We start from the raw sequence: 23,826 nt of genomic DNA, 5'->3' as shown, positions 1-23,826 counted from the left end.
TTACTCTAACAATAAGCTTAAGTGCATTTCATGTTCATTCTAAACCTCATAAAAATAGATAAATAAGATCACATTGAATATTACAATTGAAGCAGGCATTTCAGACTCTGCCTTTGAAAGAATGTCTGTGAAGCTCCTACAGATTTATTGTCCACCGGGCAATTATCATGATTCAGAATCTAGCCCTGTGCATTAGCCAAGTGTGGGCAATCTTATCGAAGCTGTATGAGGTAAATATGAATGTAAGTGACCTAAAATCTTGAAGATGCAGAATTCGTTTGATAATTGTTCCAACATAAAAAAATAATTTGAAGGGCTTAAGACATATACAACAATTAGTGGTTGGCTGATTACACGCCATTTTAAGTAGAATATTTTAGTGGAAATTTTTAAAAAGATTGATTAATATCAACTTTATACATTCAGATTAATTTCAATAAAAAAGATAAGATACTTAAGATACTGTGCAAAATGTATTCTTCTATAAGCCTATCAAAGCATGCAGAATTCCAAGATGTTTTGTATCCTTGGTTCAAAGAATTCTGTAGAACAAATAGGGATGTAGGAACTGACTGCAGGGGTAAGTTATCACTGCATAAAAAAAGCAATACTGTGCAAACTACGGTGTGTGAACTAATGTGAAGGGCAGGAAGAGTTTCCTTATTTCTGATGAATTTCCTTTCCCTCATTCACTGCTCATCCCCTATAACTTGAAGAGCAAAGTTTATGCTTTTGGAATGCAGCAGATTGCCCCAAGAGTTATGGGTTTAGATTTGTTGTCTTTTAACTTTTCCCCTCTGGGGATAGCATTCTTCTGGGGGTCTCTTGCTTCCTTGACAAACGGCACGATTTTATTCTTGGTTCCAGAATAACATATGCAGCTTGTAAGAGCACTGCATTTTCTTTTGCTCTCTACAAAAGAAAATAAGGTCATCGAGTCTAATAAAAATGCCAGATTTCCAGGAAATCAAGACTTCTGCCTGTGTGTGTGTGTGCGTGCGTGTGAGCATGAAGTTTAATGGCTTTTGAATTAAGTGACATTTTTATTGCTTTGAGAAATACATGCATTGCAATGGGATTTATTATTTTGGGAGATGGAATTGTGAATAAAGAAGAAGCTCTGAAAAAAAAAAAAAAAGCTGAAAGTGATGTTACACTGAATTAAAAAATATGCATTTCATTTGTTTAAAAATAAGCTTTTAAAACACATCATGTGGTTCTTCACATGTCAGCCCGGACAAATGAAGCAAAGATGCCATCCTCTTGAGAAAGCAGGTTCTCAGGCGTATCATATTCTAAAATGTTCCCTCGCTTCATGACAATGACCAGGTCTGCCGTTAGGATAGTGTGGACCCGATGCTGCCACAAAGAAAAGCATACAGAAGTTTTAATTATGACAGTTCTCACTGCGTTTCATTAATGGGCCTAATCCAGGGTGTATGAAGTCGATAAAAGGCTTTCTTTGTTTACAGCGGTATTTGCAGTAGGTCCTTGTACTACATCTTTAATCTGAAGAGATCTCAAATTACTTCACAGCTTCTGGCACTTGGCCTGAAAACACTTACGCATGCACATGCTTCATTTTCAGTCAGCTAATTGCTATTATGGACAAGACAGCTGTTGGAAGAGATCCTCCAGCATCACTGAAATATATCTTCCCCTTAAGGAAATACAGGCGAGAAACATCCTGGGTATGCCTGCACTGTCAGGTGGCGTGGCATCCTGCTCCACTCCTTGGCTGTGTACCCTGCCTGCCCATGCTGCATGCATATTAGGACACTCCTAGGTTGTTTCCTTCTGCAGATCAGTTAGCTCCCTCCAATATTAAATTGGTTCTTGCTGCAGGGAATAGGTTGGTCCTATAGGTAACAGGAGGTAGAGTTTGATTTCAGTGCAATGCAAATATCATAGAATCATGAAATCATTGAATATCTTGAGTTGGAAGGTATTCTTAAGGATCAAGTCCAACACCTCACTCCACAAAGGACCACCCATTCAACTCTCCTGGCACAGACTTACAAGACTGATGATAGCAAGTTAGGGCACAAGCAAGCCAGAAATCAAAGAATAGTTTTCTAAAATCCACATTAAGATATGGCAATTGGGGATGATATGAAGGCTTACTCGTGGTCATAAATCTTAAAGAGAACTGGTTGCAAGATGCAGTGATTCGGTATAGAAACGTATTACTAAGAAGTGGCCAGTCAGGTACAGATAGGACTAGTTCTAAAAATAAGACAAGGACTAGTTCTAAAAATAAGACATTGCACTGAAGCGGCTGAAATTTAGGGATTAATTGAAGGAATGGATTTGTTTAGCATTATAGATTCAATGTTAGTTGCACGTCCAGGCTTTTGTTAAATGTAATTCAAGAAAATAGTGAAGAAATGAAACAAATCCAGAAGCCTCATAATAAAAAATGTTCTTACACTGTCATCTCAGAAGCTGTGCAGTAGAAAGGAAGCAGAATGAAAGGAAACTAAAGAGGTAAAAATAACTACCAAATAGTCAGAAGTCTTGTGAACAGTGTGGACTGAGAGAGTCTACTTGTGAGTCTTCACCAAAGTGGTGAACAGGCCGTCCTCCTTGAGGAGTAAGTTTGAGGCAGTGTCACATTCAACTAGAAAACCATCAGAAAGGACTAGGACAATATGGGCGTCCAAGATGTGAGATACACGATGCTGGAAAAAAGAAAAGAAAAACAGGTGGGTGAAGGAAGGAGCAGCCATGAGTGAAGAGCGGAAGGAAATGAAGTCAGCTGTGCAAGGAAGGCTAAATATTAATATGTGCCATTTTGCTTGAGACATCAAGTTTGGAAAGGCAAAGGAAAGGTGAAGTGAAATTCCAGTGAGAATGACAATACTGAATGTTTGAATGGCATTTAACTGGAAAGGAATAAGCTTACTGTTAGCATATTCAGCATTTACATATCTAAGAATCTTACAGCCTGTTGTAAATGAGCCTGGGTTAAGTCATTCATTTACACAAACTAGTCACTGACAGTCTTGAAACCAGACTCCAAGAGACATAACTCTAATCTCTAACCACAAGACTGGATTCCAGACAAAGCAAATGAAACAGCTGCTGAAACACATATTTATCTCTCTTTCGAAGCAACTTTCAATAATTGTTTAGCCCATAGCTTTGGTTTCATTTTGTTAATGAGAATAACTTTAAATTTTCTTGGAGGCAATGCAGATGCTAAAGTTCCCTATAAAGTCCTTTATATCTCAGTGCTTTCATTTGGCCCACCTGCAAGATATCACTCAGTACAAAATTTCAGGCTGACAGTATGCATCTTATCCTGTTGCAACATCTGGGAATATTCTGACTTTGGGTTTTAGTTTTACCTTGCTTTCATAGTGATGTTTAGCTGGTTAAAGTCAAGAATAACTGCTTGAGAAATAAGAACAGAGCATCTGCTAGTATTAGTACTTACCGCTATTGTTACAACTGTGCGGTCTGCAAAGGCAGTCATCACGACCTTCTGCAGAATATTTTCCTACAAAACAAAAGGCTTACCTCAGTTATTTCGTTCTCCTATATTTTACTTTGTTATGTGCCTTCAAATATCAAAAAGTCAGACTCATATTCCACACCACCTTTCATCTGTGAACCAGAATCCCAGCAATGAAATGCTGCATAGGTAAAAGCAGACTCTCTAAAATATTACTTTTATTCTTTTAATCTCTCACAGTAATAATCAAACCCCAAACACACCAACAGAAACAACTGAAACTAAACACATGGCAAACTGACAGTTTTCTCTGCTAAATAGATCTCATGGCTAACTTCTGGGTCAGATGATGCCTCTTCTCCCAGTAGATCCATGTGGCAATGGAGCAAATTGCTATACTCACTGTGGCCATGTCTATAGATGCTGTGGCTTCATCCATGATAAGAATGCTGCTCTTGCGAACAAAGGCTCGGGCCAGGCAAAAGAGCTGTCTTTGCCCTACACTGAAGTTCTCTCCTCCTTCTGTTACCATTGCATCTATAATAAAAACCAATTAGTAAAATCAGAACACAATGTTTTTGAGAGGGCACCATGAAAGCTCTGTGCACTACTCCAGCGTGAAACAAAATCCCTGAAAAAGCCAATGTATTTAAGCAAATGACCCAAATAGTTAAATCTAGTAGGATACAAGATAATCATCTTAGTAATGTCATACACACATTATGGAAGGAAATAGGCGAGCTTTCTTCATGAGCCAGGTCTCAAATGAAAAGGAAAATGCTTTGTGTTCAAGAGCTAAAACTCTGCTGGCCAAGCAAGATTCTATTGAAGGAGCCAAAGAAGAAACTCTTTTTTAAAACTCTTTTCTGACAAATTACCCATCTTTAATGTTGAGGTGCCACAGGATTTGTCTGCAGTGAATGGAAAACCAGACTCTTGTTCCGATTTTTAGTAAGGTTATTTGCTCTGGCATAGAGACAGAATATTCATGAGGTACCTGTTAACTGCTACATGATGTTTCAGAGTGTAAGATCCCATGTAGCTATTTACATGTGTACACATTTATGCATGTATAATGCCATTATTGATCTATATTCCTAGTGATTTGGACATACCAAGGCCTCCTGGCAATGATTTGACCATGTTCTTCAGCTGAGCAATCTCCAGAGCTTCCCAGAGTCTATCATCAGTGCACTTGCATTCTGGATCCAAATTGAAGCTGCAAAGAAAAACAAAATAGGGGTCTTGTCACTACAGTTACAATTCATGCAGGTCCTCTGCAAAAGAACAAAGTGGAACTGTGTACCTCACTTAATTCCCCATGGACTATGGCTAGACTGTGGTGATCTAGGAAGGCTTATTCCCTTTTCCATCCCTTCCTGCCCACATCACCCATCACAAACACACTGCTGCTCTTTTTGCATACACCCACCGGATGGAACCACTGAACAGTATCGGATCCTGGAGGATAATGGAGAGTCGGGAACGGAGAGTGTGAAGAGGCAATTTGCTGATGTCTATTCCGTCAATCACTATCCTCCCTGTTTAAAACAACGAGCAGAGGGCATATGAGGGAATTGCACAATCAGAAAGATAAAGCAAATACTTTGGCTGGGCTCCAGATGATGAGACAGCATGCCCCTGCATTCTCTCAGTGTCGTTACACAGACATGGAGAAGGTGAATGCATGTAGAAACACAACCCAGAGGAAATCCAGCCTTTGGGTGACATTGCTGCCTTTCCATATTTCTTTCCCCCCCCAAAATTCCTTTAAAGGAAATTAGTGGCTTCTGTGTTATGTAATTAATAGTAGCACTGGAAGGATAATTTATTATGAGGAAACCTAATGTTTACAGCCAGAGTGAGAATAAGAGTAACAGTAATTAGCCACATTTTGTATCTTCCTCTGTTCTTGACTTTAACAGTAGCAGGAGGTCTGTAATCTCTGTGCTTATTTCTTTTGCATAATACATGTATTTATCTACAGTCAATACATTAGGAGCCAAAAATTTCTTTGGAACTCAAGGCTGAGTAGGACAACATAACTTTTTAACATGAGGCAGATCAGAAAAAAAAAAAAAGGATATCATACTCCAAGGCATTTTAATACCATTCATGGTGATTCTTACATATCAGTTTTACTTAAATATTTGATTGTGAACTAGCTACATAGTGTTCTTCTAGCATAAGATTACTGGAAGAAGTCACATTAATCACTCCTTAAACCAGTAGTTCATTCCCACACAAGAAGTTGTTGCAACAGCTGAGAGACTTAGTAAAGTAAGATTTTTCCGTTTCTAGTCACTACTTCAGGTCAAAGAGCATATGGATCTCATCTGAAAATCTGACTTATGGTGTGCTAGCTGTGGCAATTGCAAATATTCAGAGTGGAGAGACTGGAGAAACGTACCAGAGAAACTGGGGATGGGTACTCTGTGAGCAGAAGAAAGTAGGAAGGGTAGAAGGAAGCTCTTTCCTTGGCTCCTTAAAGAAAAATCAGGAACTACCAAAGTCAGTGACTTCCCCTGGACATAGAAACTTCCCTTTGTATATGGGGCAGCAATGGACCAGAGGAAATTGAATAAAGATACTGTAAGGGGTATTTTTCATCAGGCTCAACTCTTCCCTGTGGATTACTCCATGGAGTGGCTGCATGCAGCCCTGGGAGGCGCCTGCAATATGTTCATTTGTTAGGGAGAACCTAACCACAAACTGGCAAATACATGGATTTTCAAAGCTGCGTGTATGGCACTTTGTAATTCCAAGTTTTTATGATACTGCATTTTGTAGGCTACTCTGTGATAAATGTTACTGTGGCATGCTGTGGGAGAAAGGTAATGTATTTGTGGTAGAAACCAAGGAGAGGGGACTTTTAGGAAGAAGTAGGGAGGAGTTGGGAAACCAGGAAAGTAACAAGTACTCAAGGAAGACAGATAGGTGGTTCAAACAGAGGGCAAGAAAGGGAACACACTAAATAAAGAAGTGAGAATAGGGGAATAACATGGAACGTACAAAAATTTTAAAATACAAATATTTTAAAAAAATAACAAAGACATATGGAACCAAAGTGGGTACCGTGAATGAAATTTTGGCTTCAGTAAATTTACTCAAAATCTTGTTATGTAATTTTTTAAGAATCAGGACTCCAATCAGAAGTGAGCCAGCTTAGAAACTAAATACGGATTGAGCCAAGACGTGGAGAGGGTTGTGCACAAAGGACAAACAGGTGTCAATTAGAAAAGACTTAGGCATTCCCACTGGGAAAAATTGGGGACACAGAAGGAATAAAGAAAAGATATAGAAGAAAGATTAAAGTAGGAAGAAACTGAAAGTTGGGCACAAATACAATTGTTTGCACTATTTATATATCCAGGATCCCCAGTCATGAATCAGAAACCTATTGCCATAGATACAAACAGGCACAGAACCACACAAAAGCAAGTATTAGTATTATTTATCCTCCCACATCTTACTGGGATTTCCCTAGCAAACATTTGATGTACAATGACCAAATTAGAAACATGGAAATCTTTGTTTAAAAAAAAAAAAAAAAGTGAATTTCCAGTAGTTTTCCATATGCCTCAACAGCTCACACGTATCTCTATTATAACTGCAGGGTGCCTATTGCTGCATACTAGTTCATTTCAATTAGCTAGGAGAGTGAAATGCTGCAGGAATGGAAACATAGCAAAAAGTTTCCAAAACCTTTATTCAGCTTCTGATGTAGTTGTGGGAAAATGCTATAAAATAAAAAATAATTATCAAGGGAAAGGATTTGTTGAGTTCATTTCTACTCCACTAATATTATCACAGTTATAACAAGTTAATGCAGTTATTCTTTAGGGAGAAATTTAGAGCTCTAGAGAGTTGCATATTTTCCCTCTTATCTCAAAAATGGCATATTGTTTTGTTAGAGCAAATGCCAAAAATAAAAAATATATTTTTTTTTTAATGTGGAAGTATAATCTGTACATGATGTTTCCTGGAAGAACCAAGTGCTACTCACAATAGGACACTTCGTACTTTGAGTGATTAGGCACAACAAGCCCCATTCTTACTGAGTATCTTCTGAGACTGAGAGATAGGATATAATCTATCAAAAAGTGTCCTAGCTTTCTCTGAAGAAATAAGAAGGGAGTGAGTCAGGAGACATATACTCCAATGAAAACTGACCATCAAATATGTCCACCATTCTGAAGAATGCTAAAGACAGGGATGACTTGCCACTGCCAGTACGACCACAGATCCCAACCTGCAAAAGAAAACAAGATGTTCCATATAAAAGACAGCTGTAAGTCAGACTTGTGGTTCTAAGAAAGCTGGACTGGACTGCTGCTAGTGAGAAGAAAGGTTTCTTCCCAATGGCCAGTGGCAGACACTAGAATAAAAACAGAAGACTGTGACAAGCACACTCTCTGTTCTGTTATTGAATTGTGAGGATTTGTAAAACAAAGGTAAAAGCTGGGGGTGGGCTGTCACTGATGGGAGTGTGAGGCAGAGATTATTACACTGCTCTGTCCTCCAGGCAGAAGGCAACAACAGAAAAAAACCCACATAATTTAACAAATGTTAATTTAAAGTGATGCTTCAGCTGCTATGGACCATGCCCTATCCTCAGAAATAAATAATATAAAGCAAAACCTGTTTAATTTCTCCCTGTGGTTTGTGCAGTGCTGAAATCCACAGAGACCTTTAACTGAACGGTGAAGCGGTTTCATCTGTGCACTGAAGAACTCATGTAACACATGGTAGAAATTCCCACTTGTCCTATTAAACAATCCTATCAATCACATAGTAAAAGCTAGGTGTTTCAAGTCGATAAAAAAGAGTGCTATTTATTTCACAGTGTGACCTTATGATGTTTCTAATTTGCATGCAGTGGGGTTTCTCATTTGTATGCAATGTGTTTGCATGTATGCATCCTGAATGATGTCCTGATTGGACAAGGAACTTAAACATATATACTTGGCTGAGCAATTGTCTTTTAAATTTTTCTTTTACTGTGTAAACTCCAATTTCTGCAATGTTAGTATTGTCCTCAGAATAAATGCAATTTTAAACATGGGGGAAAATATTTTTTGCTTGGTTCATGAGGAATTTCATTATTTCTGCTTGTTGAATCAATCTGTGAGGCAATGTAACATTTAATATTACTTTGATTTGAACATTTTATAACAATTCAGTAGCTGAAATTTAACATAATAACAGATTTTCAGGTATATTGGGATATTTAGGCAAAAATGCTTAAACAAAATAGTTCTCTTTGGCAAAATAATGATTGGAAACATTGATCCCAGGAAGACTTTTGAAACACCAGAACTCTTCATCTGAACTTCAATGACACTATATACTGAAATTTAAGATGTTCTTGTGTGTTTTCTCAGCTCTTGTTCAGTGTTCACCTGTTCTCATCTCACCATCTACACTCACTCTGTGCAATGGGGGTGGACATGGAAAGAGATGGGTGTCTAGGAAGGAAAATAGATCTCAGCCAATAAATGATGCCCTCAGTGTGTTTCCTGACCCATGTCCATATAACTGTCACTGCAAATTATTGTTAGTCTTGCTCTTCTGCTATGTTAGAAAATAAAGAGCAACCTGCTCCAGAAGGAGGATCATATGAAATTGTACAGTACCTTTTGTCCTGGTTTGATATAAGCTTTAACGTGTTTGAGAACAGGCTTCAGGTTGTTTTCATATCGCACACACAAATTTTCAATCTTGATTTCCCCCTCTTGGGGCCAGTCTTTTGGGACTTGAGAAGGGTCTGGAATGGTTACAGCAGAATAAAACAAAACAAATGCTATCAGAAGGTCACTTCTTATGACAGTTCCTTTTTCCCTCCCTCTTTCTGGACACCTTCATGAAACCATTTGAGAAACCTAGCCTTCAGTTTCATGCCAAATACACTTAGGGTAAAGGAGTGCCTTCTATTAGGATGGCATGCTTGGGCTGTTTGCCAAGGGATTTCCGGACTGCCTGATGGTCATGTTAGCACTTATCTTTCCAATCATGGCACCTAAGATGAGAGGGTGAATGCCTAAGGAGCTCTTGGCAATGAAATGGGGAGAAGCAAAGCAAACAGAAAAGGTCAGTGCAGTGTAAACGTGCTCTGAGGTTAGTAACCGGCAGAGGAAGGAGAGTGCAAGGAAGGATGTTGTTACTGCATGACAATTTGAGCTGTTGACATTATCACAGCTCGTATGTCATCCTGATTTGCAAACATGTAGATAGGTTTTGTCTCGACTAAGGAGTTTGGTTGTCAAGGAAGCTTGCTGACCTGCAAGCTTTTTCATCGCTGCACTTCTGAAACAACAAAGCCAGTCTGAAATATGTGCAAAATAAATAGTAGCAAAATGGCTCAGGGAAGAATTGCTGAAATCTGAGTACCACCATGCCTTTGTCTTGTAGCCCCCATTTGCTGCAAAGATCATGCATCTGAAAGCAAGGGATTTTCATGCATTTCTAGTTTTCATCTGTCTTTTCATTTACTGTTTAGCTACATAGATGTTTTGCCCTGAAACATTCTGATTGTACTTCAGTGTCATGCTTTTTATCCCTGCATTTTGATTTCTGTTGACAGGCACTGGTCTGTATGTCTTATGGCTCCTTTTGTCTACCTTTGTCATTCAAATCAGTCCTTGCTTTAACAATCCTAGAGGAAAAACAAGCCATAGTAAAAAAAAAACAACACAAAACAACAGACCAAACCACAAAAATTTAGAGTGCAGTACCCAAGTAGCCATCATAGTTCTCCGACTCCATGTTCAAGAAGCTATGTACTTTTTTTACAGCACCCATCTGCACCTCCAGATCAGCCAGATTCCTCACCACCCAGTTCAAATAGTTGGTTATCTACATCACAAAAAGAGAAAAAGGGTAGGGTTCAGATTTCTGTCTGTGCACCTATATGTTTGTGAGTAAAAGTCAGATAAATTTGTGAAAGTCTTCGGCCTGATCAGAACAATGGGTCAATTACTGACACTGCAACAGTCCTAGACTCAGTGCAACAGCATCACATACATAACAGACCAGTCATACTCCAACAAAAAAAACCAACCCTGACATATTAATTTACTGCTTGGTATTCTCATCCTTCTTTTTTGGAGGAGAAGGATGGAAACATCATACCCCCAGAGTCAAGCTGAGACTGACTAGGACAGTCATTTGCTCCCTAGTACTGTAAGGCACTTTCTTTAAGCACACAGACACAGAAGAAATCAAAACTGGCAACACTGTTTGTAAATGCTGCAGTTTCTAATCTTTCAAAGACTAACTAAAGATTAAGAAAGTTGACTGTTTGCAAGTATATTGAAAAGAATGTGATGGTCACTTAAATTCTATTTCCTTCTGTGTATGTTCAGATGATTCATTTATCTCTGTGGAAAACTTGTTGGCTTTTTTTTTTTTTTTTTAATAGAAATATATGAGAAAAAATATATTATCAATTCATTGTTATTTCATTATCTTATTTTGATTATATATATATATAATATTATATATTATTATATTTATTTTTATTACCAGTTGTAGTCAAGCAGGATTTGATAAATCATAAATGTGTTGCTTGTAGTAACAAGTTAACTGTTGATAATTAATTGTTGAACAATACTCAGTAGCTTAGAGAAGCTGACTCCTAGTGAGGACTGACAAGTCAAGACAGATAATTGTAAAGCAATTTCCTAAATGAATGTTCCTAAGTCTCTATGTAGAAGCCCCTATAAAAAAAGAAAAACTGGTCTTATTAGAAGCTCTTGATAGTCAAGCACCTTTAAAAATTGAGCCACTTAGGTACCTGAATAAGGGTTTAGAAAGTTCAGTTAATGAGAACACCCTACAAACAAATACACTTGGAGAAAGGTTTTGTCATTTATTTGCTTGTTAAATCTGCCAAATAAGATGTTTATTATGAATAAATCACACAGCTTCACTTCTTTTCCATTTACCTTATACCTTATATTTTTCACTAAGAGTCAACAATAAAATTTGTTGTGAATTTAGAGGATTTAGTTGATTGTCTTGCTGATGAGTGGTGAGTTATTTGTTGTTCAGAAACACACATCTCTGTCCAGCTTTTGATTCAGAAATGTATCTACAATCATAGTTCTGTCAAATTTGATAAAAGAGTCTGGCATCTCAAAGGCCCCACCCATAGCTTCAGCCTTCTTCACAGCTGTGCAATAGAGTTGGCAGTGTTTATACAAGGGAAGAGAATAAGCTTCTGAACGCCTACTATAAACACCATGTTACTACAAAGCTTGCACTTATCCAGGTCCAAACATCATCCCTCTCTTAGCTCCAAAGAGAAATGATACAAAACCTGTCAGGAGACAGGCAATGATCCAGCTGCATCCATGGTTTCACTAGTGCTATTGCGAGGGAGGAGAGAGACAGGTTCCCACTTTTGCTACTCTGCCAGACTTCAGTAAATGGCTAATTTGCGCTAATGATCTGTTTGCAAATACAGATTAAGCATAAAGTAGCCAAGGCAATGCAGACATCTTGGCGCTTCCAGATCTCTGCTAATGAAGCAGGATTACCAGGAATGTTTTCAGAATGAAGCTGAAAGTCTGGGACAGATTCTCAGTTGCTGGCAGATGCTCACAGTGATGTAACAGTGGCTCAAAGGGGATCTAAGGCCACCCTAAGGCAGCTGCCAGGAATCATCTGCTGCAACGATGGGCTTACCAGCATTTAAGGGTAAAGCCAAATCTTGGTGCTAGACCCACACCCATATCCTCTATATGACACCACCTTCCACCTACTGGAGCATGAAGCAGCTGGCTTTGTACCATGCCAACCACGACTTCAAAAATTCTTCCTGCCACTATCCTCATCCTGTTTTTATCCCCACTGTTTTGGTGAATTCAATTATATTTTTGCCTCTCTGTGATGACAGTAGTCATGCTATGCCCATGATGCACTCTCAGCCTCTTTTACTACCTCCTGTAAGGACTTTTCCATGAAGGACTTCTCCATGACTCACCTTAAATTGCTCACAATATAGTTAAAATGATTTGGTTACTGTGTCACCAAAATCTTGTCTTTCCTAACCCCACCTCCTCTTTCCTACTGCTACTTGTCATGATAGACCATGCCTTCTAGCCTTAAAGATCCCAATCTCCACATTGATTCAGAATTGGACAAATAATATTGGGTATCTGAGTAGAATCCATCCAAAGGCAGAGCAGGCATTTCAGCTTCTTCAGCAATGATTACATTGGTCTTTGGTTAAACATTACCAATGTTTATGACAGCCTGTGAGGTAGCAGCGTCTGGCAGGTTCTGCCATGTACAAGTGCAACCAACACTGTCTTGTGCAAAACAAAGTGCACAGCAGGTCCTCTTACGCATTTTAAATTTTTCTGCTCTGCTTGGGAGCACACAGGGCCTGGGAATGGTTGTGTTTTTTTAATTGGCTCATAAAATCTGAAGCAAGTCCAAGTTGCTCTGAACTCTTTCAACTTTGGCTTGAATCCATTATTTGCAAGATTGTTTTTTTTTTTTTTTTTTTTTTTTAACAATTAAGAAAGCTGGAAGATAATCATGTATAAGTAATTTTTAAATTACCATAAAATGAATAATGGGTCTCAAAGTTCTTGTGCTTTGATACTTACCGTCAGAGCGTACAGGAGACCTAGCCCCACAAACCCCGAGTTTGGCCCTTCGGTGATGGAAGTGATAGCTGCAGTAAGAACTATGCAAGCACCAAGATAATCCTAAAATGAGACAGAGGGAGAGAGTAAGATTCTAGACAACATTAAAATGCACTGATAATAAAATTTCTTCTGTTGGCACAGCACATTCAATTTACTGAGGATTATTTCTGTAATGACACCTAGTCCTTACATTTGGGTTGTTTTTCCTGGAAAAGACCAGGATTTCTGGTGTCTAAAACAGCCTACAGGAACTTGCTGGACACAGATGAAACAGGCCAGTATTTTCTGCAAAACCACTTGGGCTGAGGTGTCTCCATGTAGCTTCTCCCAGAAGAGGATGTATAAAAAAATGTAATGAGCACGTGAAAAGAAATCATAAGAATGGCATAACATCCTTAATTACAAACTTTTAAAGCAAATGAATTCCACTCCTTTCCACTCTCTTTCACATCTTTTCAAACATGCATTTACCTTCCAAAATAGAAGTATCAGTCCATGAAGGATTTTGGCACGATTTATATGAGTAATGTACATGTTTTTTGGGCAGACAAGTGTAAAGTGTCTACATTATGTAGTGGGACACTGTGCATGGGGAAGACATCCCTAAGCCTGCTATACACTCATAGCCTGCAGCGAAACCATTTGCTTGTTGGTAGCAGTAGCTCAAAGCATTAGAATAGTGTAGTTGTAGGGCTGCATCTGGTCTGTTAAGCCTTGCTCTTGCAGAAATTGCTGAGGAGATTGAACTGGACAGATCTGACTTCTCAGGCTTTTCACAAGCTTCAGACAATTTTCTTGATGTGTATCTCCATTCTGAAGTGAATGCCAGATACACAGTGGTCTCATGCAGTCATGAAGGTACCTGATTCATGGGACTGCTGGTGTTCCTACTCTCCCACTGTTCCCTGCATGATATTTACTTTGGATTACAAAGTTAGCATTTTCCATCCATTTTTTTCCTCCTATTTGATAATGTCCTGCCTGGAGTCTTTCCCTCAGAGATTTGAAATGAAGGCTTTGTTGTTCATTTATCTGTAAGATGTGTCCATGATCAGATGATAGACTCTAACTTAACTGCAAAGAAATAGAAGTAGAGTGCTCTTGAGTCTTCAAGAGCAGCTGGGACGAGTTGCTACTGATTCCTTCTGAAGTTCTCAGTGATATTAGTACCACTGAACTATTGGGCAGAGATAAATGAACTATTCCTTGGTGAGACCACATTATTTCTGATGTGACGATGAAGCAATGCATATTCTTTGATCAGTTTCACTCCACACATATGCAAGTTTGAGACTGAGACATTAAGCATTGCCACAGCTTATTCAAGGATTGGATGCGTCTGTTATTTATCTGTCTTTGATGTGGAAACAAGTTCAGCATGATCTCGCATGCTGATAGCTTCATGCACAATGGGAAAGTCTGACATCTTAAGAAATGGAGCACAACTTTGTTGCTCTACCAGTGAAGGTGAGGATAACAGCCTTGATGTGAGTACGAGTCGTGCCTTTCAACTACTTGTGCCTGGCAAAATCAAATCACAACTCTGTTCATTCACTGCTCTTTTAGCATCAGATATATAATGGAAACACAGTGATTTTGCTTGCCCTCATGCCACACTGAAGTTCCTCACACATTGTTATTGGAGAACTATAAAAAACAGAAGCCTGTCTCACTGCCACTGGCTGTGCTATTGGTAGGAGTCATTCATTTTTAAGTTGAAGTCAAGCTCTGCTATGTCTTTTGTGACATTGAACAGTTCTGTACATTACACACAGTATGGGCTCACAGCAGAAGTAAGGGCACAGCAAACAGAGCCTCTAAATCACAGCTGTGGGATTAAACCTGTTGCTGGGGAGACACTGTGGTGCCTGTAACAGCCCTGGCTGACTGATTGCATGGCTCACAAAATTACTTAAAAGCCACACTCTGCTTTGAAAGTAGCTGTTACAGGGGCAGGTCTGCAGATGCTGCACAGTAGTAGAGAAAGCCTTATTTCAAGTTATGTAAATGTTTGTTCTTGCACTCTCTTCAGACAGTAGACATCGCAACAGCAAAAGATGAGGGAGGCTCATATTTTCTTACTTCTGTCCAAGAAAGCTGAAAAAAATCCAATGTGTTTAACATAAACAATCCTGATCTATTTTAAGTATCAGTGTGTATAATCTCAACGCGAGATTAATTCCCGTTACTGTCTTATCCTCCACATCAGGCTAAGTCTCTGTTTGCTTCCAAAGTTTGAAAACCATGGCTGGGACTAAACTGAACGTACCGTCCTGACCTCCAGCCATCTGTTGGCAGCCGATAGAAATAAGTAGGCAATGTTGTTCGTATCTGTTAGTTCCAGCATGCGTTGTTTAAACCTGGATTCATGCCTGCCAAGAGCAAAGTTGTTATATTACAACACATTGCACACAAACACAAAACGATGAAGCATTGAACTCTTCTTTCCTGCTCCTTCCCTCAACCACAGGCTATTTGTCCTTATGTCTTTGCCAAGCTTCGTGTTACAAGCTCTTCCCTGAGGACCCATACGTTCTGCCAGGGCTCTTTCAGGCCAGGTAGAAGTTACCTAGCAGCTTCTAGAATGTTTGACATGGGTGATGTCTCTGAGGTTTCAGTTTTACTGGTAGGCTGTAGATTGATTTGTGGACCAATTCTTCTCAACTACTCTGCTCAGCTGTTTTCTCAGCTAGCCATGAACTGCCTAAGCATTTTAGCCAACTGCAGTGAGGGAATAGATCCCATGTAGTCAACAATCCCCATAGATCGCTTCTGAATGACAAAAATGAGTGATGTCACCTCCACTGTCACTTGTTGCACCCATGTAATGCCTGTCATGTTTAAAAACAGGTGAAAAATATCAGAGCATCTGAAAGTGAAGGTACATGATGGCAGAAGCACGGTATAGGCAGAGTCTCTGTTGACAGAAATGCATCACATTCATGATGCCTGACAGTACTTTCGAGTCTGGCCTGCAGTCAGGTGGACAACATTTCCTTGTTTTACATTCTACTGTCTATTCAATACCATCACTTGAAAAAAATTGCCAAATTTGATTCAGCAGCTTATCTCCTGTTTTATCATGGAAAGTTCTTATATTTCAAAGTTTCATGGCTGTGGCATGAAGCACCTGTAATCCTTGTTCTGCCAGAAACCTCTTCTATTTATTTATTTGTTTATTTATTGCCTTTTCCTGGCGATACTTCATTTCTCTCTGCATAGCTTATAAACATAGCAAGCAACCTTCCCAAAGCAACAAGTGGTAACAGCAATGACGTGGGGAGGAGCAAAGATTCACTGAATATTCTGCTTGTCTGCCTTCCTGGCAGCAAAACTCCTGTTTTCCTAATGGAAAATCTGACATGCTTAATCTGTATCTTTTCATCCACCTCCAGTTCCTCTTCTGGGCTGTTTTAGACTTTTATCCTATCAGATGACAAACAGTAAAGGTCACTTAAATTGCTTACTTGCTTACTGATCCAACTGTGCTACTTTGTGGTAAGTTACGTGGATAGCTGCTCTATTTTATCCTGGAACATACTGAACTCAAACTACAGAGAATGACTAATGGGTTTATTAGTAAATATGAGCTTGCTGACAAAAAAACACTGAATAATTCAGGTTTGGTTAACAGAGGAGCACAGAGGGGGAAATGAAATGGTATTAGTTTGTACCAGAGATTCATGGAAAACTCAGGTGATGGTTATGACGGCTACTCATTTTCTAAGACTGTGTTTTACTCTCTGACATCCAAGCTGACAGAGCTGTTTTGTAAAACAACAAGGAGTTGAACAACTCCCAAGAAATGATAAGCTCCTCATCTTTCTCAATAGATAGTGTGATGAAGGGCCACTCTCAATGACTTGAGAAGCACTCAGCGCACATCAGCATCAGGCTTTAATTATGAATTACTGGTTTAATACTTCATTCTGATTGATACGTCTTGTTAAGCCACTTTTTTGTTGACTGCTGGCTCACATCTCTTCAACACACTGCAAATATTTTTGCTTGTCCTACTACAGTTCTTTCTGCAGCACTCTGAACTAATAGTCCTAAAGCTAGCTTGAAGTGATGAAACAGAGACAGGAAATTACACAGAAACAGTGTAATTTATTGAGAAGATGAGACTGATCTTCTAGACTTTTGACTCTATCCCACACTGCCCAATTGTCTCCTGCTGGAAAGTGTCACATTATTTAAATTCAGCCTGATCAATGCTGTCTAAAACGTACAGGTGTCAGTAGAGCTGGGAAGAATATCACAAGTCTCTAGTTGAGATGAAGTGGATGTAATATGTGTGTAAAGAGCACTAGTATGATCTCCTCTAGGTTGAAATTCTACTGTGTGCAGAATAAGTGCAAGTTATGCTTATCAGGGGCCAACATCAAGTATGTTAGTTATGCTAGCTGTGATGTAGTGGATATACAAGGAAAATTTAGTCTATAATTCCTAAAATAATTAGAAAAAATATATGCATATTCAAATAGAAAGATTCTCAGGATGTTCTGGAATTTAATATTTGAATTTGGTTGAGAAGGTTAGGTCTTAGAATATCAAGATCTCTTCTGCCATAGTTTTTCATGTAAAGCCTTTCTAGTTGCAAATTTTATCTCCTAGTTAGCAAGTACTGTAGTAGTGCATCCTGAGGTGCCAGGCTTATAAGATATAGCACAAATACTGGAGGAGTGATGCCTGTGCCTGCCCTGCAAAGGAGAGTTTCTTACAGTCTAAGTAAATCATGGTTAGACTAAACATCTTAAAAATTTAAATAACACATTCTAAAAATGTTATCATCTTTAATTCAGTGGAAACCAATACAGATACTTATGTTGTTGAGTGCATACACAAGTGTTTAGAGGTGTAGCAAAACAATAAAACAAACCCTGCTACCCTTTTATAAGATTGCTTAAAGTCTACCAAATCAAATAAGTTGCCCTCTGATATGCTCCAAGCAAGCTACATGAGTTATAGCAGAACACAAGCGTCTCTCTGATCATTTTCACCTGAATGCTCTGATAGTGGTAAGGCCTTCAGCTGTTTCAGAGAAATGACAGAGTAATGGTAGCTGGGTGCTGTCATCAAGTTCCTGGAGATCCCTGGGGTAGGAAAACAAAACAGCAGCTGTTACATCTCTGTCCATAGAAAAAGCACCTCATAATGGACAACAGTCAACACTTTTTGTATTGTACATATTCTTCTCAGAATTGCACAAGTTACAATTTCTATAGTGAATTTCTATAGTCTGGCACAGAAAGCTCACATTTCTCTTTTGCTACAGAGGACTTTTGCAGATTACACCAAATTGGCAGGAAGTATCGATCTGCCTGGGGGTAGCGAGGCTCTACAGAGGGATCTGGATTGCTGGGCTGAAGCCAATGGGATGAGGTTCAACAAGGACAAATGCCAGGTGCTGCACATAGAACACAGCAACCCCAGGCAACATTACAGTCTAGGGGCAGAGTGGCTGGAAGACTACACAGAGGAAATGGACCTCGGGGTATTGGTTGATGCTCAACTGAACATGAGCTAGCAGTGTGCCCAGGTGGCCAAGAAGGCCAATGGCATCTTGGCTTGCATCAGAAACAGTGCTGCCAGCAGAAGGAGGGAAGTGATCATCCCTCTCTACTCAGCACTGGTAAGGCTGAAGTACTGTGTTCAGTTTTGAGTCCCTCACTGCAAGAAAGACATTGAGGCCCTGGAGCGTGTCCAGAGAAGGGCAACGAAACTGGAGCACAGGCCTTATTGAGGAACGGCTGAAGAAGTTGGGATTGTTCAGTCCTGAGAAGGGGAGGCTCAGGGGAGACCTTGTTGCTCTCTATAACTACCTCAAGGGCGGTTGTGGTGAGCTGCACGTCAGCTCCTTCTCTCATGTAACTAGTGATAGGATTAGAGGAAATGGCCTCAAGTTGCACCAGGGGAGATTCAGGCTGTATGTTAGGAAATATTGCTTTTCCAAAAGTGTGGCCATGAGCTGGAATGGGCTGCCCAGGGAGGTGGTGGAGTCACTGACCTTGGAGGTGTTCAAGGAATGTTTAGATGTTGTGTTGAGGGACATGGTTTAGTGGGAAATATTGGTGATAGGTGGATGGTTGGACTGGGTGATCCTGTAGGTCTTTTCCAGCCTCAGTGACTCTATGATTCTATGAATCACATCCCAGCCATCTCCATGGCTCCAGTCTTTGGTCATAGCTAAGCTTCTTTCGTCAGCAACATCAGCAGCTCTCTCCTGGTAAAACCCTGCTTTCAATTGTAGCCAGCAACTAGCAACTTTTACTCTCAAACATTCTAGTTTAATATAATTAATATAATCAGCTCAGAACAATTGAAACTTCATAGTACATTATTTGTGGCTCTTAATCTTGAAACAGAGCTTGTATATCTTCAAGCTCGTCCATTTCATTGTAAGCATACCACTTGGCCTGACAATGATAATGCTTTTCCAAGTAAACCTTTCCTCACTTTCAGTATCTGTAAGTACAAAAACATGCTGAACATAAAAAATGGCAGAGTATAACTGATCTAATTGTAGTGTATTTCAACGGCTGCCCCCGTGGTTGAAATAGAGATCGCACCAATAGAGAAAATATGTGAATGAGAAACTTCCTTATTTTCAAAACCTGAATACAGCAATGGTGTTTAAAAGTTCCAGTCTCCCGGAACAGGAATGTTTTCCAAGGCACAGAAACAAATACATCTTTCTTTAACACACTACTGTTGGCATACCAGCCAGCTGTAGAAGTATAAACAGAACAGAGGCCAGAACATTAGATATTTAAACTCCTTATTAAAATACTACTATGTTTGCACACTATATTAGATAGGTCAGCAGAAATAACTGCTCCATGATGCTGAATGTTACAATATACAGAACTGATTTTGCTGCTTATGTTTTGGTGACAAATATGCTCTATTTCAGATTTATGATGGAAAATACACAGAGAGTTTTGAGAAATGTAATGGAAAAATACAAGAAAGAGTCAAAGTGCTGTAAGAAATACTGTAAATATTTGCATTTCTAAAATTTAGTGAAGCTTATATGTCTGGAAAGTACTGCATGCAAGTATGTTATAAATACTGGACTAAGCTATTAATTCATCCTCCATTTCCCACGAATATATTTTCTACAAATAACCATCGCATTTATTCATTTCTATAATGAAGTGAAAGAACACAACAAAAACTTATATGCCTTACAAATGATTTAAAATAATTTCATTTAGAAGCACTTTCAAAAAAGCACTTGCTGATGCACGTTTTCCCAGAAAACTGTAGGGAGATAAAATGAATGAGGTTGTTATAGACTTGCAATTGCAGAGCCAATGGATGCATATGTGTGTGTGTGCTGACCTACAGGGGTAACCAAGTTCTTGCTGGCTTGTATGTTGCAGCTATCAATATAGCTTGTGGAAAAACCAGGTCTGGAGATGGATGGAGATATATGGATCCTATATAAAATCACAGAGAGACAACATAGTACATTCCAAGGGCCCAAGACATCAGGCTTTGTTTCCTCTCATGTATTTTAAGTAAGAAATTTAAATAATGTAGTGTAGAAGGAAAGGGTGACACTCAGAAGATCATAAAGAATTTATGAAAGAAATACAGGTTTCCACGTTCCTTAGCCACCTTGAGACCTATGGGTCTTTCCTGCACAGCAATAGGTTGGAAACACAGTGAGGAAAGAACAAGGCTTACACCAAATCTTACACAAATTAAGCAAATCATTTCAGAAATAAACAGTTTGTATTTTATCAATTCTGATATTATGGAATTTTCTTATGAAAAAAACATCCTTGGAAATTCTGAGAAAAGCTGGAGACAAGTAGGCTACAGTGAAGCTAAATTACTGGCATGTTGCTTTATGCCCCCTCTGGTGCACTGATTTAAAAATCAGAAATAACTGGCACAATTCTTTTTCAGGCTACCTAATAAGAAATCAGCTGTATTGGATCACTCTCTCTGGAAATCACTCTCTCTCTTAGATGGATGCTACAGAACAAGTTAATGCTTTACCATGTACCTCCTGTGGGTACAGGGTCTGCAGTGACAAATGCTGTCTCATAGGTCATTATGGCTTCCATGCATTTCATGTCAACAGGCACCTTGATGTGCATTTTTAAGTATCAGAAAATGGAGTAAAGTCAGGCAGACGTCTGGCTGATTAAAAGAAGAAAATGAAAACAAGAAACTTGACTGAGTGAATTAAAGAAAAACCTTTGAATGACTTGCTTAAGATGTGTTAATAAACTACATATTGGCACTAAAAACAGAACTCTAAGGCTCTTCTTGCTGAAACCATGTACTCTTCAGAACCAGCCAGACCATTCTGAATATGAGATGCTGCTGTAGAGTAGAAATAGTGTTCTGCAGAAATTTTTTCCAATATAAGGAAAAAGCAATGACTGACATTAATCCAGAAAGTTATTTTCCATTCTCTACTAACTCTCAAAAGATCAAAAGCAAGGCTTTGGCCATCTGTAAGCTGTCTCAGTTGACTAATAAAATTCATGTTCATTGATCTCCATAGTGAATAATGTAAACAACTGAAGCAACTAGTTACTTCCCAAAATGCTGTATTTGACATCAAGTCAGCTGGAAATATCCTCTAACGTATGGCTCAAACTCACACCTCAGAATCAGATGCACTGACACTATGTTCACTATCACATTTTATCCCATTACTAGTTCCAATAACCTCACATTCCAATACAGTTCTTATGTATCAACTTTATGAAGGAAATTTTTGGGGCAGTTTTTTAATACTTACTTGGAAGCAACTCTGAAGTATTTCTGGATGAAGTAAAATGCTATCCCAAGGGGCACAAGGGCGACAAGGAACCATGGAGTGGCATATGAGATCATTCCAATGGCTGATAGGCAGAGTAATGTGGACCGGGTAAGAGACTCCAGGGTAGGAGGAATGTGCTAGAGCAAAAAGAAAAAATGTATAAGACAAAAACAAACAAACAAACAAAACCGTAATAGTACCACTACATGCTTTTTCCTATTCAGTGCCATAGGGAAAGTGGAATGACATTTCTATAGGTTCACTGATTCTTGCCTCATACCAGGAGCCTGTATGTGCAGAAGTAAAAAAATAACTTAGTATTTCTTTTTTTCTAGAGGTCAGTAGTCCAAAGACCATTTCCACCTCAATTATATAACAGAGAAGAAAGTGAATATTGACATATAAAATATTTAGAGAAACAGCATACACTTTCACAGAACCTCTCAATTTTATTTTCATGTTCTCATCACTCTTATATTCAGGATTGTAGCTCATCCAAATGTTTTGAGAAATAGACATAGTGAAAGTAGCCATTCCTTTAGCTGAATACTCCAAATTCATATATGCTACTGCCACAATGGACCATCTCCTTACCTCACATGTACTCCTCATAGTAAAAGTAATATTGTATTTTCTGTTTTCCTGATTTGAACCCCAAATCTGGTATTTTGCTAATTCAGATCTCTTAACAGAAGCAACTAGTCTGTTTTTGAAGAAATTAAGAACTAAGATCTCCTACTGCTTTTAATTACTTGCATGCCCTCATTACTACAAATATGCAAACAGTTTATATTTTGAATTTGTCTAATACAATTTCAGAGCTTCTATTTTCCCTCATTAATACTTCAATGTGTCATATTCACTAGCTAAATGAAAATTTACAAAGCCAAGATATAATAAATAGAATATATTGATACGTCTACCTGATCAATTATATTTGTATCAGCAGAAAAGCGATTTAGAATTAGCCCCAGTGGAGTCATATCAAAGAACCTGTGGAATAAATTAAAAACAAAAACGTTATCTGATTTGGAATTCCAGTTTTGGATAAAAGTCTTGGTCAGGCAGAACACAAGGCTGTGTACAGACATTTTCTATAGCTAAGCAGTAGAAATAAATGTGCAGGGCGAGCATTATTTTTGCTATACCTGATTGGTCCAAGGATGATTTTATTGAGGAGATTATGATGTAGATTTTTGGCTGCTGTGAGGCCCATCCACTCCACGGTCAGAGACGTGATGAGGCATAGGACAATCCCTGCTCCAGAGAGGATACTGAAGACAGCTACATGGTAAGTCTAATAAAATGACAAAGACATCAGTCATAGAAGTAAATGCAAGTATTTTTTCTGCTATGAAATTCCCAAGGTGTTGCTCTGTGGAACTACTACCTTGTACTAAATAGCTGATCTGTCACATTGCAAATACTTTCTGATTATATTAATATCATTATGGGGGAAATAAAAGAGCTATCATGAAACTGAAATACATCAAGTTCACATATTTAGAATATCTGGCAGTTCCAAGATCTTTCAAACTATGGATAAGTATCCTTCACGACCTTGAAGTGATGAAACTATGAGAAGATAGACTAGCTGGGTAAATACAAAAGTATGCAAATGGTTAGCCAAGGAGCTCAGACAACCAGAGTAGAACCTTTCACAAACTGAGGCACTGAGGAGACTTTGGAAACTTCCACTTATTAAATTCAAGCATTACTAAAATTCCCAGAGCAAATTCTCAATTAATCTGTCAGGGCTATAACATGCTTAAGACTTCTAAAAAATTAGCAAATGGATTTTAATAAGATATTTATAGACTAGTCAAATTTACAGCAATAAACATATCCTAAATAAGTAGTACATCTTAAGAGGTTTTTTTTGTTTTTTGTTTGGTTGTTTGTTTGCTTGCTTTTTTGGCGGG

The 23,826-nt window shown here is 38.7% G+C and overlaps 1 protein-coding gene across 12 annotated transcripts in view; it reads right to left on the bottom strand.

The window, feature by feature from the left end:
* Nucleotides 1-1,125: 1,125 nt before the first annotated feature.
* Nucleotides 1,126-23,826, bottom strand: part of ABCC9 (ATP binding cassette subfamily C member 9) — a 71,841-nt gene continuing 49,140 nt past the window's right edge. For 10 of the 12 annotated variants that reach the window (XM_048953212.1, XM_048953202.1, XM_048953296.1 and 7 more), the window contains 14 exons: nucleotides 23,053-23,201; nucleotides 22,828-22,897; nucleotides 21,884-22,041; nucleotides 18,120-18,212; nucleotides 15,386-15,488; nucleotides 13,075-13,176; nucleotides 10,192-10,312; nucleotides 9,094-9,224; nucleotides 7,631-7,709; nucleotides 4,890-4,998; nucleotides 4,573-4,676; nucleotides 3,861-3,994; nucleotides 3,440-3,502; nucleotides 1,126-1,359 (listed from right to left, as the gene is read on the bottom strand). In XM_048953212.1, coding sequence (XP_048809169.1) covers nucleotides 1,222-1,359; nucleotides 3,440-3,502; nucleotides 3,861-3,994; nucleotides 4,573-4,676; nucleotides 4,890-4,998; nucleotides 7,631-7,709; nucleotides 9,094-9,224; nucleotides 10,192-10,312; nucleotides 13,075-13,176; nucleotides 15,386-15,488; nucleotides 18,120-18,212; nucleotides 21,884-22,041; nucleotides 22,828-22,897; nucleotides 23,053-23,201 — 1,554 coding nt within the window. In that variant the 3' untranslated portion in view covers nucleotides 1,126-1,221. Of the gene's footprint in view, nucleotides 1,360-2,501; nucleotides 2,682-3,439; nucleotides 3,503-3,860; nucleotides 3,995-4,572; nucleotides 4,677-4,889; nucleotides 4,999-7,630; nucleotides 7,710-9,093; nucleotides 9,225-10,191; nucleotides 10,313-13,074; nucleotides 13,177-15,385; nucleotides 15,489-18,119; nucleotides 18,213-21,883; nucleotides 22,042-22,827; nucleotides 22,898-23,052; nucleotides 23,202-23,826 lie in introns of those variants that run through there. The other 2 variants (XM_048953286.1, XM_048953299.1) reach the window with 2 other exon arrangements.

This window comes from Lagopus muta, chromosome 1 (assembly GCF_023343835.1).
Source record: "Lagopus muta isolate bLagMut1 chromosome 1, bLagMut1 primary, whole genome shotgun sequence".
NCBI lineage: Eukaryota > Metazoa > Chordata > Aves > Galliformes > Phasianidae > Lagopus > Lagopus muta.
Note: the sequence above shows the minus strand (reverse complement) of the source record. Positions and strands in the feature narration are given on the sequence as shown.